A 17,219-nucleotide genomic window follows, 5' to 3' on the forward strand; every position below is an offset into this window, starting at 1 on the left:
TTTAATGTTGCCTTTCTCAAAGGCTCAAAAGGCGCTCTACAGAGTACCCGCAAAACCAAATTGAGATTACAATCCGGACATAACTTCTGAGGCTGCAAATGCTTGACTCCCTTCCGGAAACAAGTCATAATAGGATGAGAGGCCAAAGACTTCCCCAGCAACTTTCCCCCACGGGAACCCGAAGCGGATACCTGAACACAGAGGAAGATATAGGTCAAACCCTTAGACAAAAACCCTTCTGCAAAAAGGCTAAGATTTGAGGAATGTCCACAGATAAAGGAACCTTTTTCAGAAGTAGGCAACACGATTCAAAGACCCTCCAGATCCTGGCATAAACTAGAGTCACAGAGGGTGGAAGAGCGTGGAAATAACTGGTTCTGAATAGCCTTTCAGCCGCAAACCACCCCCTCTCAAAAGTCAAGCCTCAAGACCAAAGTGATCTTCCCAATCTGAAAATATGGGGGCCTTGCCGAAGCAAGCACGGCAGATGAGCCAGCCTGACAGGACCCTCTACTGCAAGATGCACAAGATCAGTGAACCACAGACATTACAGCCATTCTGGTGCCACCAGCACCACCGTCCCTGGATACAACTCTATACACTGCAGAACGCAACCAATGAGAGGCCATGGAAGAAACACATACAGAAAAATCCTGGTTGCCCAGGGGCACACCAGAGCATGTAGCCCCACCGAACTTGACTCCTCCTCCAACTGAAAAACTTTGACGCCTTTGCATTGGCCTACATCACCATGAGGTCCAACTGGGGAACATCCCATCTGGCACAAATGTAAATTCCAGGCTTCCGGGTCAGTTCCCACTCCCCTAGATCTAGCTACTGCCTGCTGAGGAAATCCTCCTGCATGTTGTCCAGTCCTGCGATGAGCAAGGCTGCAATCCCCTTGAGATGGCATTCCACCCACACAAACAGCTGCATCTCCAGGCCACCGTGGGACTCTTGGTCCCTCCTTGCTGGTTGATGTATGCCACTGTTGCCACATTGTCCAAAAACACTCAAACCATGTGACCCTGGACCAAAGGCAGGAACACCTCCAGGGCTCTGCTCACCGCCCTCCTCTCCAGGTGACTGATCAACCAGGATGCCTCCGCTGTGGACCAAAGACCCTGGGCCAACTGCTCCAGGCACACCACCCCCACAGCCCTTGAGGCTGGCATCTGTGGTCACTACCACCCAGTTCGGGGCCTCCAAGTCCACTCCTTTATCCTGGTTGGCCCTCGACAGACACCACGAAAGATTGGACCTGGATTCTTGTAGAAGAGGTAACAGCAGATGATACTCTTCCGACAACGGATTCCACCTGGACGAAAGTGCCTTTTTGCAAAGGATGCATGTGAGCAAAGGCCCAGGGAACCAAGTCCAAAGTTGAGGCCTTGGATCCAAGCACTTACAAGTAATCCCAGATCTTTGGCACCAACAGGCTCAAAGATGCGTCACCTGCGCCTTCAACAACTTGACCGCTGTCAGAAACTCTCTGCCCTTCTGGGTATCGAAAAGGGCTCCTAGGTACTCCAACATCTGAGACAGAATCAGGAGGCACTTAGCTACATTGATCACCCAACCCAGAGAACTCAAGGTATCCATCACCCTTTGTACAGACCAACCGCACTCTTCCTCTGTTTTCGCCCGAATCAGCCAATCACCCAGATATGGATGGGCCAGGATTCCCTCTTGTCTCAAGGCCGCCACCACTACTTTCACCTTCGTGAAGGTATGGGGAGCTGTAGCCAACCCAAAAGGAAGGACTCAAACCTCAAGTGATCCTTTCAAATGGGAATATGAAGATATGCCTCGGTCAGGTCCAAAGATGCAGGAACTCTCCTCTGCTGAGCTCTGCTATCACCATACGCAACAGCTCCATGCGAAAAAGTGAAACCCGCAAGGCTACGTTTAGCTTTTGCAAGTCCAGAATAGGCCAAAAAGTGCCCTCTTTCTTGGGAACCACAAAATAAAGTACCTTCCCCACCCTCATTCATCATTTGGAGGGACAGGGACTATTGCACTCAAGCTTAGCAACCTTTGCAGGGTCCCCTCCACCGCTCTTAGTTTGTTTCGTGACAAGCAGTGGGACTCCAGAAAAGCCTCCATTACCGAGCGTAAAAATTCTAATGCGTAACCATCTCTTACCATTTCCAGGACCCACCGGTCCGAGGTGATCTTGACCTACTTCCTGTAAAAACAGAACAACCTGCGCCCTACCGCTTCCACCAAGGAGTGGGAGAGCCTGGCATCATTGGGAAGACTTTCCTTCTCCGGTCCCTTGACCAGCTCCATCTCTAGAGGACCTGTGGGAACTCCAAAAGGATTGCTGGTGTCCCAACGACTGTTTTGCCCCTGAACCAGAGGCCCATTTGCTGGAATGAAATCACTGCAAATCCGAAACCGGGACCTGGAAGGAAAAACCTTCTTACTGCTCTTATCTTCCAGTAAACGGTTCCCTTTGGACTCCTCCAAAGACTTCATTAGCTGATCCAAATCCTCACCAAACAGAAGCCTTCCTTTAAAAGGCAGATTACATAGCTGGGATTTGGACCACAGGCCGCTGACAAATTGTTCAACCTCAAAGGTCTGCGTGCCATCACTGCCGTGACCATGCTCCTGGCGGATGCACGCAACAAATCATACAGCACATCTGCCACATAGGCCACTCCCACCTCCAAGCGCATGGAATGCCTTGGATTGAGCGTCCCGGTAGAAGCCTACTCCTGTGCTTTCTGAACCCAGCACAAACAGGCCCGCTGCATCAGGCTGCCACACACTGTGGCTCATAAGTTCAAGGCAGACACCTCAAACATGTGCTTTAGCTGAATTTCCAGCTTGCGGTCCTTCAGAGCGGCTGAACCCACTACCAGGATTGTAGTCTTCTTAGTCACCATTGAGACTGCCGCATCCACCGTAGCAATCTTTAGGCAATCCAGGTTTTCCTCCATCCGAGGAACAAGCTACACCAAAGCTCTAAACGACCTTCAAGCCTGCTTCCAGGAAATCCCACTCCCGAGTGATTAGCTTCTGAATCTTCTTAAGCAACGGGAAGGCACTGGGAGGACCATGCAGCCCATCCAGAACCGGATTCACTCCTTCATTGTCGGACTCTTCCCGAGTCATCTTCATCCCCAACTCCTCCAACACTGGAGGGATGAGGGGGATGGAGCTACTTATCCAGGCAATGACCCTGGAGCTCCTCCAGGGTCATTGCCTGGATGAGGATCCTCCATTCCCTGAGGGGAGGCAGGATCATCCTGTATATTAACGGGAATAATCTCAGCACCAGCATGTTGCAAGCCCAGGCGCTTAAGCAGATCTCCAGAACCTTCCGCTGATGCCAGCCTTGGCCTCTTAGACGGGACACTAGTCCGTCTCTCTCTGGACCTCTTCTCTCCTGCACCCTTCCGCACCAGGAAAGACTCTGAGTAACAGCAGGACAAACTCTAGAGAAAACTCCTCCGGTTCCTTGGCCCCATGTGAGAGAAGACTGCCATCGGAACCTGCACCTCCCTCCTGATTCTCCTCATTCCCCTGCACCACAGGTTAAAGGGGGAGGGGAATCTCCAGGCTCCCAGAGGGGTGAACACCCTAGGACTCGATCCCCTTCGGTCACGACAGAACCTGCGGCCCCCGATGGTCAGGAGACCCTCCTTTCCTTGGAGCCGCCTACAGAGGTTCCCTCTGCTCCTAATGCACAGCCTGTGCAGAGACAGCAGGAATTAAGATGAGCTGACCAGAGCCCTCAGGCCCGGTAAGCTGCCATGTGCGGCTTAGGCATCATCCGCCACACGGCAGGAAGTGCAACGTGGCCCAAGTGCGCTGACACTGAAGTAGGCCGCACCACTCCAGGGAAAATGTGTGAAATGCATTGGCTCAAGCCGTGCGCGGCAGGACTCAGCAGCCAAAGCGACGCATGCCCCGGACTGACTGTTCCACAAGCTTTTCCCGCCGGGGAAAAAAGGAAACAGTGGCAGTCTCTTTCAGCTTTCCCTCCTGCAGGCCCGAACAGCTCCCGCTGACAGACACTGGCCTCAGAATAAATCTCCCAGCCTCGCAGGAACAAACAACCCTGCTCTAGTTTCCCCTTCCTAAAAAAATTTTTTTTTTTCTAAACTTAATAAAACAACAAAAAAAGGGTACTTCCTGGCTGAAGGAAACGTCAGAGGAAAGAGAGAGCCAGTCCCCTGGCTATCAAACCTCCAGAAGCAACAGACAGGAGTATCCAACTCCCCCAGATTCCCGGATCAACCAGAGGGATGGCCAACAAAGGAACCTAATGCCTCGGGGAGCTCCATCAACTTCTTTTCACTATCTCCACACTTTCAGACAGAACTGCAGGTTTGCATGTCTACCATTTGCTGGAGACAGAGAAATATTGAGGGACTGCAGGTGGCACTTTCAGTTATGTAGCAGTGCCTCAAAGCTTTGTTTTCTGCCTCCATCTGCTGGGTAGAGATGACTAAACCCACTTGTCTGGACTGATCCGGGGTACAAACAGGAGCTTTGAACTGCCCACACAGACTGAATTGATTTGAGGTTTGCAGACAACGGACACATTCTGAACAGCACCTAAATGTAAGCTTTCTATGGGATTATGCCACTAAGAACAAAATGAGAGAAATTCTCTTCAGGCCCAATTTAACCTTTGAAAAAGCACCAGTGTCTTCTACCTGTAAGCAGGGTAGTCAAAGTGCCCCTCATTATCCATTTCAGTGCCTCCACAGATACTAGTAAATGGGGTTGTAGGAAGCAGAAGGGTGGTAGTGAATCTGATATTTCCCAATGGGAGGTGTCTTTTTGCAGTGAGTGGTTTAACAAATCTTAGGAGCCAACTTGGGGTTCCTTCAGTTGGTTCTTTCCATCTTGTTTCCTCTCCTGAGAGGAACGCTGATGGACCCAAAGGAGGGGTTCCCAGACCCTTTGGATAAGAAAGATTTGTCTTGGGTTCAGAAATGGACTTCTCAGATATTCTAAGGAACCAGAGAAAAGGTCTCAAAGAAGAGGGGAGTTAGTCCTATTCTCATCTCTCAGAGAGATTCTTCAGAGTTTTGGAGAAAGTAGATTTTCTTTGTGGGGAGTCAGAGGGAAGAATGCCTTGCAAGGACAAGGTCCCACAGAACTGCTGCTTAAAGGAAAGCATCAACTTAGGAGTTTCTGAAGTATAGCAGCAGGAGTTCCTGTCTCCTCCTGAAAAGGAGTCTGCATCCAATTTGCAAGTACCATTGGGGAAGTGCCTAGAGAGGGTTCATTGTGACAGGTACTGTGGTGTAATACGAGTGGCTTATAGCTTGCAAGAAGCCAAATACATGGAGGACTCTGACTCTTTATACAAATCTTTATACTTCACAGCAGTTAACACAAATCCCAAACTGCTTATCTTGCAGTGCTTCACCAAACACCACAAACAGAGCAGTATTTATCTGGAGCTGTCTTCTCCTCGTCTTCCCAGGATCTCCCTTCCTCTTCTCTAAGCCTAAGCTATATTCCTGTTCAGAGGAGCTGCCCTGTAACCAGAAGGCCTTGCCTTACGGTGGCCCAGGACCTGACTTCTGGGATTGGTCCTTTAAGGTGTTCTGAGGGTTTCTTTGGCAAGCTCTGCCACAGATACCTACTGCCAAGATATGTAGATTTGCCAGTGACTATCTGTAATTTTCTTTTGGAACTATGTCTGTACTGAAGTGCACTATTCAGAAATGTACCCTTTGTGATTTTTAATTTGCAATCAAGTATTCTGGAAAAAGATTTATTTTTGTACAGATAACGTGTATAGTGTATTTCTTTTTCGGTAAGAAGCAGAAAACCTCTACAGATAGCCTGAGGCCCTTGGAAAACTTAGCGTTTCCACGTTGTGGGGAAAAGAACCCAGGCATGTGGGCTAGAATGTGGCCCCAGTACTCCCCAGTGAGCCCAGTTAGCTGACAGGATAGGGGCTACATACCCATGCCAAAATTAAAATCTGCTACAAGTAGAACTAGTCTACCAATTGTAAGGAAGATGAATGGCATGGTGGTGGGAGTGTCTCTCTTTACCCCTCTGCCTCTTACCTCTTCTTGGCATGACATCACCTAGCAACTGGATGCTTTAGAAGCAGCACTCTAGGTTGTGCCACAGACTTCATACATCAGAGCCATATTGCCATACGTTTATGATAATCAAAATAATGGTGGCATGCCAATTCACTTTGCTTTATAAAATGGTAGAAGTGAAAAATTAGAGGAAATGTATAAACAATTCAATTAGTCTACCTCAACATTTCAATTAAAAAAAAAAAATTCAAAGAAAAGAGAACTGTTAAATTTTCAAAAATCCCCTAAGGCATGGCACTGCTGCTGCTTTATTTCACTTAATATCTACAAGTTGCCTGAGTGAATGCAGTGAGGAAAACAAAGGTATAAAATGTTTTGAAAGCACCTGCTCTGGAAATGTTTAAAGTCCAAAATATTCACTAACATTAAGGGCACAAAGTGGCTTCATGCATTGGTGACAACTAAGTTCTCTTTTTAAGTACCAAATTCTAGAAACAACAAAGTCAAACAGTATTTTCAAACTGTTAGGTTTTGTGATTTCCACAGGAATCAACTGAGCAAATTACATTGGGCTCTGTACCGATGGGGCTGCATGTATGATCGGAAAGCACCTAGAGCTGCATGCATTAATTTTTATATCGAAAGGCATTGGCTGTCAAAGATATCAAAGCAGATCTTCACAGAGTTCTCAACACCACAGTAACAATCATTCAATTTATTAAACTCGCAACAAACTCCAAGGGTTTTGCTGCATTTTGTGAGAAAGAGGGAACAGAGAACAATTGTTTGTTCATGCATCTTGAGACAGAATTCTCATTCTTGTAGTTAATCTCAAGGAAGAGTTACATACTTTCTTAACAGTTAAGAAACCTGAGCTTGTTGAATTGGAGAAGCAGTGGCCTAGCTGTTAGAGCAATGTGCTAAGGACCAGGGCTCAGATCCCACTGCCACCACTAACACACCTTATGACCTTGGGCAAGTCAGGTACCCACTAGATTTAATTTTACCGGTCAAAGTATGTACAAAGAGACCATATCACCAAAACCCTAATTGAACTACACTGGCTACCCATTGAACAAAGAATTTAATACAAGACTCTTTGCACCATACATAAATTAATACACGACGAAAAGGCAGAATGGCTGAACACAGCCCTTCACGTACACGTCCCTAATAGAAACTTGAGATCAGCAAACAAAGCCCTACTAACTATTCCCTCAGTAAAAACAGCCAGACTAACGCAAGTAAGGGATAGGGCCCTATAATATGGAACACAATGCCTTTAGAAATCAGAACACAAAGAGACATCAAAGCATTCAAAAAAAGTTTAAAAACATGGCTATTTAAGCAAGCATACCACAAAGGGAATGAAGAGTAGAATCCAGGGAATTGTATGATGCAGTCCAAAGAACTCCCACACACACACACACACACACACACATCAGCTTACTCGAATGGTGTGTGTGTGTATATTTTATTTTACTTTACCTCTATTAGATTGCAACAACAGAGGACCAGACTTCAGTGTTAATTTATCTTATAGCCGATATACTTAAAGTAGACATGACTTATCACAACCACTAAGGAATATTTAATATGAAACTATGTTACAGTATTTGATGGCACCTGTTTAGTTAATATAAATCAACACATCTAAGTTTGAAATTATGTGCCTTATTGTGAACCGTTGTGACGGCAACTAGCTTAACGACGGTATAGAAAAGATTTTAAATAAATAAATAAACATGGATTTATCGTACCCGAATACTAATAAAGCTGGAAGTTGCATGTGAGCATTAATTTGGAAAAGTAGGCTGAAAATCCAAATGATTATTAATGCTGAGAGATAGACAAACTTTTTTTTTTTTTTTGCCCGACCTGAAAAAATTGATGCCTTCAAAAGACAGATTACAGTTCTGGAAAATGTGTGTCCATAAAGACACCACAGATATGTCAGAGCTTTTATACTGAAAAACAAAACGGACTTTGATCAAACTGCAAGTGGCAGCATATCTTTTAAGTCTATTCAACAACTGTAATACCTATTTTCCAGAACTCATGGCAAAGAGATGCACACCAGCAGGGCCAGTGCAAGGGGATTGGGTGCCCTAGGCACCTTCAACCTTGCACCCCCCCCCCTGGTTGCAGCCCTGACTCCCCCCCCCCAAAAAAAAAGAAAACTCACAAATCACCTAGTGGTCCAGCGGGGGGCCCGGGATCCATCCGTCGCCCCCCGGGTCGTCGGCTGCCACTAATCGAAATGGCGCCGGTGGCCTTCAGCCCCTACCATGTGACAGGGGCTACTGGTGCCATTGGTTGGCCCCTATCACATGGTAGGGGCTAAAGGCCACCGGCGCCATTTTGGTTAGTGGCAACCGAGGCCTCGGGAGTGGCAGATCGTTCCCAGGCCATCCGCTGGACCACCAGGGGGTCGTCGGGAGGGTGGCAGGCAGGGTGAGGCGGGGGCCGGCAGAATTTTGAAAGGGCACTTTTTGCCCTTTCAAAATTCTGCCGCCTGCCGCGGCGCTCCCTAAGTCTCGGCGCCCTAGGCACAGGCCTAGCTCGCCTACTAGTTCCTCCGGCCCTGCACACCAGGTGTGTACTACAAACCCCTTCAGTGAGAATACGGAAACAAAGTCTCCCTCCATCCTCTCAGTATTATTGGAGGAGCCTACTGACATTTCATCAGACAGCTTTCTCAGACCCAGGTTGTCCCTAGAAACATTTTGGTGGATATCTGCCAAGAAATACAGCATAGCTTCTTCTGCAACACACTGAGTTTTTGTCCCATTCAGTACAATTCCATTTACATGAAGATGGAATTTTCAGCAAGGACATGAATGAAAAAGTATCCAGCCAGGATGACCATGGACCATGACTCATGCATGGGTTTGTGTAAGATCCTAGCCCAAGCTGGATAGAATTTTTGCTCACCACCAGCAACAAGCTTCACATCGAAAGGTGAATTTTAAAAGCCCGGCGCACACCAAAATCAAGAGATACACGCACAAGTTGGGCTAACGTGCACCCAACCACATTTTTAAAAGCCACTCAGATGCACGTGTATCTCACTCTATTTCAAAATGGAGTGTGGTGTGAGAGTGATCTGGGCAGAGCATAGGCATTTCAGGGCAAGGCCAAGAGATGTGTGCGCAAACACTCACACGCCTCAGCACGCACCCAGATTCACGGCTGCATAAGCTTACTTTTGCTATGGGGGAGATGTACCTTGTAAAAACAAGAGTCTGGGATAACTGGGGGGGAGTTCAGGCTATTAAACTTGTGGGGTTCGGAGGACCTGGCTCTCAACTGAGCGAAATGGTGGACAAACTGGTGAAATGGCAATGGGGTTAACGTGCACCTGTTTTAAAATACCCTGACTTACGTGGTAGAAGCGGGATTTGCACGGCTAGGCACGTACTCACTTAAAATTGTGCGCACATGTGTGCGCGGCCAGTGTATTTTATAACATGTGCGCATGCTATAAAATAGCCGTGCACATGCACCAATGTGCACCCGTGTGCCGATTTGAAAAGTTACCATCCCTGTAAGCAAAACAAAATTAGAATAAACCAATGTTTGTTTAGCTAATTTATAACAGTAAATAAACTTGTGTTGTGGTATGGGGAGGGAGGTGGTGGACAAGAACATTTTTACAACAGGGGAGGGGACCTTAGAAATGAAAAAAAAAAAAAAAAGTTGAAAACCTGCCTTGTTCAACAGTCTCTCACCTTGCAAAATAAAGAGAGAACTACAAAATTCCATGATGCTGCAAGATCAGAAAACCTGGCTTATGCCAGGAAAAGAGCTAGGATGCAGAGAGAGGGGTGCCAGCGACCAAAACCAAAACCTGCATGACATTTATTTATTTTATTTATTTATTTAAAAAACTTTTCTATACCGTCACTTGGAGATAAGACTGGTCGCACCTGGGCCTTTTCGGCCATGGGTCTTTATTGTGGAAATCATTACCACATGATCTGCATTTTGTAGTTGAAATTAAGATATTTTGGAAAAAGTGAAAAGCTTTTTTGTTTATTGAAGCATTCCTTAATATGAGATTTTTTAATGTTCATTTTAGTGTAATGTTTGTCTGATTTTATGTTTAAGTATCTTTATTAGCACTGTAACAGTCATACAAACAGTAAAGTTACAATATCAACTAACAATTTTTCTGTCTGATTTAAAATATTAATGTTGATTATGTGAACTGCCTAGTACGATTGTATGGTTGAAATGGTCTATAAAAGACTTTTAAAATAAATAAAATAGAGAGAGGACATGCCGTCACACTGCCAAATGGCTGTGCTCCCAGCCCCAATTCACTAAATCCCTCTTCTCAGCGTTGGAATCCGGCTGTGTTTTTTGGTTTTTTTTTTATCTGAGCTTCTTCTCTGCCTCCTGCAGCTGCAAAGATGTTAGCCCGAAAGACATCGGTCAAGTTGAAGCAGTTTTCATTTGAGGCAGTAAAAAAAATTGAAGGGCTCAATAGAGGAGGAAGCTGAGGAAAATGGCGACAGTGAGTCAAGCCGGCTGCCGGGTCTACCAGGATTTGCAGCACCTGACGCTGTGGTGCTGACTCCCGATATCCCCTGTCCAGGTCTGATTTTCATGCTTGGTTTGGTGAATTAAGGGCAGATATCGGCTCCCTTAAACAGGAACTGAAATCAATTGTAGGAGAGTTGAAGCGGGAGTGTACTGAGCTGGGGGATCAGGTGGATGTAATGGAAAACAAGATGGAGGAGCAGGAAAGAGCCAGTGAGTCTGTAGAGCAGGGCATAAAACAGCTGCAAGAGGAAAATGCCTTACTTATAGACTGGGTGGAGGACATAGAGAACAGATCGCAGAGAGGGAACCTGCGGTTCAGGGTGTCCCTGAAGAGCCTGCCTACAATAACTGTAATTACTGTAAGTTAATAGTTAATTGTTATCCACATTTATATGCGTTATGAACACGTTTTATGTATATTGTTGTTTTTCTCTGTAAACCGGAGTGAAGGCATTCTGCTATACTTCGGTATAAAAAAGAAACTAAATAAATAAACTGTACTCAGGTAGTCTTGGATATCTGTGTCTTGATTTTGAATTCTGTCAAGTCTATGGAAGAATTGCCTAACAATTCTGGATAGAGCGCATAGATCTTTGGCTCGACCTAGAGGAAACATACCTAGGGATATTGTTGTTTGCTTTCATGACTTTCTGGTAAAGGAAAAAAAGTGATGTTACAGGCGAGGAAGTTGAAAAAAATAAATACAATAAATACATTTAAAGAACTTTCAGTCTTCCAATACAAAACTGTCAACTGAAGGTGTCCCGGGGAAGGGATTTCTTCAAGCTGACAGTTGTTGTTTTCAACAAGCAAGACTTGGCAGGTTTTGACTTGTACTGCCATGTCTGGCAGAACTGGCACTGTAGGCACAGTCCTTACTGTTCATGTCTTACCTATTACTTTCTTGGCTAGTTGAATGGCTTTGTCCACTGTGTTCTCATTCACAACTTCATCCACAATGCCCAGTTTTAATGCTTCTGTGGCTGGCACAAACTTTCCTGGAAGAAGGAACATGAAGGAAGAAAGCCCCGTGACTCTAGATTTCTGCATACGTGATTTGCTGCAACCTAATGAAGAGACCTAGCGAACCATCATGCACTACAGAAACCAAATAGTAGTCCGGTGTGCAGCATAAGTGACCAAAGTTACAAAAGAGAAAGTTCCCAAATGCAGAAATAACAAGATATAAATGTATCAAAAGAAAAAGTGAAAACTTTTTAATCAAGAACCAAACTTGGCCCAGGACTAGCAATACCCCCTTCTCTCCCCCACAGCTCGTGTTTTGTTAGATCCTGCCTCTGGAAGGGTGGAAAATGCAGCAGAAACAATGATTAAAACAAATCAATTAATCAAAATAGGGAAGATAACTTTGAATCATGTGTGAGCACGCCCATGTATTTCTGCCTTTCTGGTAGATTTATAGCTCCAGGGAAGCCTGCTCAGCCTAACTTTCGACGATGAATCTGCCAACCGGTGTCTCAGTCCTAGAAACCTCTCACTAAGTGCGCCCAGCCTAGTGCATAATTTAACGAGCAGTTGGGCGCACATTTTAGACGCGTGTTCATAACCCCTAATGCAATAAAGGGATCAGCGGGTCCAAAACGCACGTCCAAACAAAGGCATAGCTAATGCCATGTAAATGAGGCTGTTAGTTATTACCCCGCAATGCAAAAAATCCCTGTGTGCCCAAGGCGCACTTTTTAACCTGTAAAATTTTACGCCTGCTCCAGTCTTCCCGCACGTCAAGGGCTCAACTTAAAAACAAAAACCCTGCTTTTCCTTGGTTTCTCCTCCTTAGTATCGTCATCAGCACCATGCAAAAAAAAAGTCTTGACGTAAAGAAAAAAAAATTTCAGGATACACAATATACACACACTGGGCCGTGTATACTGTGTGTGTGGATTTGCTGGTAAAATAGGTGCTGCGGGAAAAAACAAATGCTCGTAAATTGAACGTCCGTTTTCCTAGCCCGTGCACAGCCACGTCTCCTGGACATCCCATGCCACGCACGTGCTAGGGATGCACGATTTATCCCTTGCGTGTCCATTTTAATGTGGCAGCTCATTTGCTTATTGCATCCGGCGCCCAGGAGAGATGATTGTATGCACGTTTATATGGGCCTATGACTATTGTTGCCATCTGTTTCAACAAGATTCTAATTAAATCATACAAAGACTGCCCCCGATTCCAATTTGGTGACTTTTTCCGGATCCTCCGCTTCCAGTCAAACGCCTGCCTCTGCTGTAGCCAACTTACCAGTATCCTGGCTACATATGCCCCACAAATCACTGCTTGCAAGGAGACTCTGGTAATTTCAAAGGGCCACTTTAATAACGATTCGATCTTACGGTCCTGCGAATCCCTGAGGACTAAGCCTCCTTCCACCGAAATGGTTATTTTCTTTGTTACTACCGCTAAGAGGGCATTTATCTTAAGCATGTCAAAGAATTGTTCTACCTCTATCTGCTATGGGAGTACAACTTGATTATTATAAGCCTAGGCTTTAAGGCTGTCTGCTAGATCTAAATCTTGTTCCACTTCAGAAATGAGGGTGCTCAGCTCTTCTCTGAGAAGCAGCTTAACTGAAACATCTGACTCTCTGACACTGCCAGGGTCTTCCTCCAGAGCCCTGTGAGCCTTTGAAGTCCTTTGCACTTCCTCTCTCAGCACTGTAAGCCGCAGGGGGATGTCCTGGGTCAGGGAACTTTCTATCCCTCAATTGGGGCCTAAAAGGACTTGCCTCTCCCTTTCTAGGGGTACCCGGGGGAGACCTGGATCTTCTATTTTCATTTGTCTGTAAGCTCTATGCACAAAAAGAATAAACTCCGCTGAAAACTCCAGGTTTCTGCAGGTTTTCCCACGGCCTTCACCTGCCCGACTTGGGCCTGCTTCCCCACCCTGGGCAGCCGCCCCTTGGGCTTCCCTCTGTGCCAGCATTGGCTCCTCCCCGCTACCAGCACATCGCCGGCATTTCCTTTGCTATCCCAGCCACGCCCCTTCCTGCATGTCCATGCGGGCCTGTTTATCCATAGGGATTTCTATCATGTCACCTTTTATGCAGAAAGAGCCCACTATGGAGCTCTGCTTCCTACTGCCACACTGCAGGTACTTCCTACCTCTCTCCATGAGTTGGGTAGCAGAGTTGGGGGTGGGGTGGGGGGGCTGTAACCCTTTCATTCTTTTAGCACTTCTCTCGCTCCTCATGTGTCCCCGGTGCTGTGCGAATCATGGTTCACAGCCCTTCTACCAGGCCCGAATAGGAACTGCATTTCTCTCCCACCCCCCATTTTTTTTTTTAGAAGAACAACAGCTATGTTCAGCTCTCTTTTCCTTCCTGAGGAGACTGCCCCCCCCCCCCCCCCCCCCAGAGATCATCGCCCCCATCTCCTTTTGTTTTGTTTTGGGGTTTTTTGCTATCCCAGAGCGGCCCCCACCAGCTGGAGGCAGAAAACTACTAGCAAATTATCCTGTTATCCCAGAATATATAAGCTCAGATGACATCGGAAAAGCAAGTTGTTCTCTGCCTCCACCTGCTGGTGCAAGAGAGTATCCCACTTATCTGGACTGGTCTGGCAGAATGAAGAGGAATGCTCACTTGCTGTCCTGGCCCAGTTAGTGAAAACATTTACCAGGGCAGAGCTCCAGACAGCTCCAATACAATCATGAAGCACATCATTACAATACTTTTTTGGTGCTTATGCGTTGTTATTTTAGTGCCTTTTACATAAATGAATTAACAATGGCAAATCAATTCCTGGTGAATTAACAATAAATCTGAAATAGAATGCACACCCTATAAAAAAGGAATATCAAGTGTGCTGCCTAACAAGACCAGCATAAAAGTATCATATACAGAGCTAATTTCTGAGACAAACTCCAGCATGACCTCTGATTATAATCATATGTCCCAATTTTATTGAACTTACTGTCAAAATAAGTTTCCTAGTATTCAGTGTGATTCTTGTTCGATATATGCGAATAGACTTTTGAGCCCATCAAGTGTTTACTTAGCCAGATCTATTTCCTGAACATACCCAGAACAGTCCAGACAAGTGGGTTTTTTCCTCCCTACCAGCAGATGGAATCAGAACAAAACTTTGAGGCACTGCTACATATCTGAGTGTGCCACCTGCAGTCCCCTCAGTATTTCTATGAATCCAGCAGATGGTAGAGGTGCAAACCTGCAGTCTAGGAAAAGAAAAAAGAAGAAAAAGAAGAAAGTTAGTTAGTTTAGGGCTACAGAGAAGAAGCCGGAAACTCCCTGAGGTATTAGGCTCCTTTGGACCATCCCTCAGGTGGAGCCGGACGACCGGGGGAGGGGGGGGGGTGTGTTGGAAACCACTGTCTGGGCTTCATCCACAGTGCACTGGGGTGGGGGGGTCCGACAGCCAGCGGAATGGCTCCCTCAGCCCAAGATCCTCCTTGCTTCATCCAACAGGCCTGCTCAGGGAAGTATCCCTGTTCTGTTATTTAAGTTTGCTTAAAAAAAAAAAAAAAGACCGGAAACAGAGTGAGGAGCAGGAAGGCCGGTCTGAAGCTCGGCAGTAGTAGGACCTTGGACAGCAGGAGCTGTCGGTCCTTGCAGTGAGGTGGGAGAGCTGTTTGGCTCCATTTGCTCGGCGACCCAGAGGTACAGGGGTTCATGGAGGCTGGCGCAGAGGTGGGAATTTCCGGGGCTATGGGTGCGGCTCGAATTTTTCCCATGGGCCGCCCATCAGTGAGGGCAGCCGCAGTCTGTGCAGCTGTTCGTGTGCCAGTGGGAATGACGCTTCAGTTGCAGCTGTGGCTCTACGCGCTGCCTGCACGCCGTAGATTTTGGCAAGGGGGAAATAGTGCGGCGCTTTACTGCGTGGGCGGAGACAGAGATTCCCCACCACCACTCTCTCCTATGGCACAGGAGACTCCTGATGGAGGAGGGGATTCTAATTTCACCCTGCGGGGGCAGAGGATGGATGACCCAGAGAATATTTCCATGGAATTTGTGCTCCTCATGCATAAGGCCTTCCTGGCAAGGAAGGGAGCAGGAGGGAAGCATCCGAAGGAAAGACAGACTTCTTACCTGTGGAGTGAGGCAAAGATGGGGTCCTACAGAGGGTCCGGAGATATCCTGCACTGCCTGGGACTGTGTCAGGGGGATTTGGAAGGCGATCCCTGAGATGGAGAAGATTCTGATGAACCGCAGTTGGACCTTCTGGATCAGCAAGCAGCGGATCTGGATGTGGATATGGCTGCGACCTCCAATGCAGCCCCTGATGATGCTAAGGATGACCCTGATCCGGAGGAGTTTCCGATTTCAGAGAGGTATAATCCTAGGGTGGTCCGTTTGTTTAAAAGGGAGGAGCTGAAGCCCCTTATTCCCCAGGTCTTGGAGGAATTGGGGATTAAGGTGACTCAGGAGGAATCAGATAATGAGGGAGTGCATCTGGTTCTGGACGGACAGAGGGGTCCTCCAATTGCCTTCCTGTTGCCTAGGAAGATCCGGATGTTGGTGAACCGGGAGTGGGACTTCCCGGAGGCGGGTCTAAAGGGGGGTAGGGCTATGATTAAGCTTTATCCCCTGAGGTTCCCAAAGTGGACACGGTAGTATCGGCAGTGACCAAGAAGACAACAATTTCGGTGGCTGGAGCCGCTGCCCTAAGGATATACAGGACCGCAAGTTGGAAATCCAGCTGAAACGTATGTTTGAGGTGTCTTTGTTGAGTCTATGGGCTGCTATTTCTGATAGCTTGATGCAGAGCTTGTCTGAGTTGGGTGCAGAAGTCCCAGGAACAAGTGGTGACTGGATAAGGCAGTGAATTGCAGTCAGCACACCTGGAGGCGGAGGTGGCTTATGTAGCAGATGCTCTGTATGATTTGGTGTGCACGTCGGCTAGAAACATGGTTCCAGTAGTGGTGGCCCGAAGGCTTCTGTGGCTGCACAATTGGTCGGCAGATATATGGTCCAAGGCCCAGCTCTGTAATCTCCCCTTTAAAGGGAAGTATTTGGATCAGCTAATGAAGACGTTGGGCTAGTTGAAAAGAAACAGGTTGCCGGAGGATAAGAGAACCAGTAAGAAGGCCTTTCTGGCTGAGCCCGGTTTCAGGATTAGCTGAGGTTTCAGTCAGGTAAGAACCTCTGCCGGTGCAGCTTCAAAACAGGGTGGGGTCATCAGCAGTCCTTTCGTGGAGCCCGCAGGTCTTCCAGAGATAGGGACGATCAGGGGGCTGGTGGTAGAAAGTCAAGTCAATGAAGCCAGGATAGCCCATTCTTGCGCAGAAGCCATGGGGGAGTGTTCTAGAGTTGCAGGCCATAGTCCCCTTTCCGCTGGGGGAACAGGGGGCAGGAAAGGTACTCCCATTTACTGTGTGGTCCCCAAAAAGGAGGGTACATTTTGTCCCATTCTCGATCTGCAGAAGGTGAACTGGGCCCTTTGGGTTCCATGATTTTGGATGGAGACGTTGCGCACTGTCATCGCAGCAGTTCACAAGGGAGAGTTCCTGCCAAACCTAGACCTGACAGAAGCATATCTGTATATTACTATCTGTGAGGAATATCAGAAGTTTCTTCGGTTCATGGTGCTGGGGCAGCACTTTCAGTTCAGGGCTCTCCCCTTCGACCTGGCGACCTTGCCACAAACTTTCATCAAGGTGATGGTGGCGGTA

General features: G+C 47.0%; 1 protein-coding gene across 2 annotated transcripts in view; it reads right to left on the reverse strand.

Annotated features, from left to right (window-relative positions):
• Positions 1-17,219, reverse strand: part of EHHADH (enoyl-CoA hydratase and 3-hydroxyacyl CoA dehydrogenase) — a 104,091-nt gene that overhangs the window by 64,736 nt on the left and 22,136 nt on the right. For both annotated transcript variants that reach the window (XM_029606203.1, XM_029606202.1), the window contains exon 5: positions 11,471-11,575. In XM_029606203.1, the coding sequence (XP_029462063.1) occupies positions 11,471-11,575 (105 nt within the window). The remainder of the gene's footprint in view (positions 1-11,470; positions 11,576-17,219) is intronic.

Source organism: Rhinatrema bivittatum, chromosome 6 (assembly GCF_901001135.1).
Source record: "Rhinatrema bivittatum chromosome 6, aRhiBiv1.1, whole genome shotgun sequence".
Lineage (NCBI taxonomy): Eukaryota > Metazoa > Chordata > Amphibia > Gymnophiona > Rhinatrematidae > Rhinatrema > Rhinatrema bivittatum.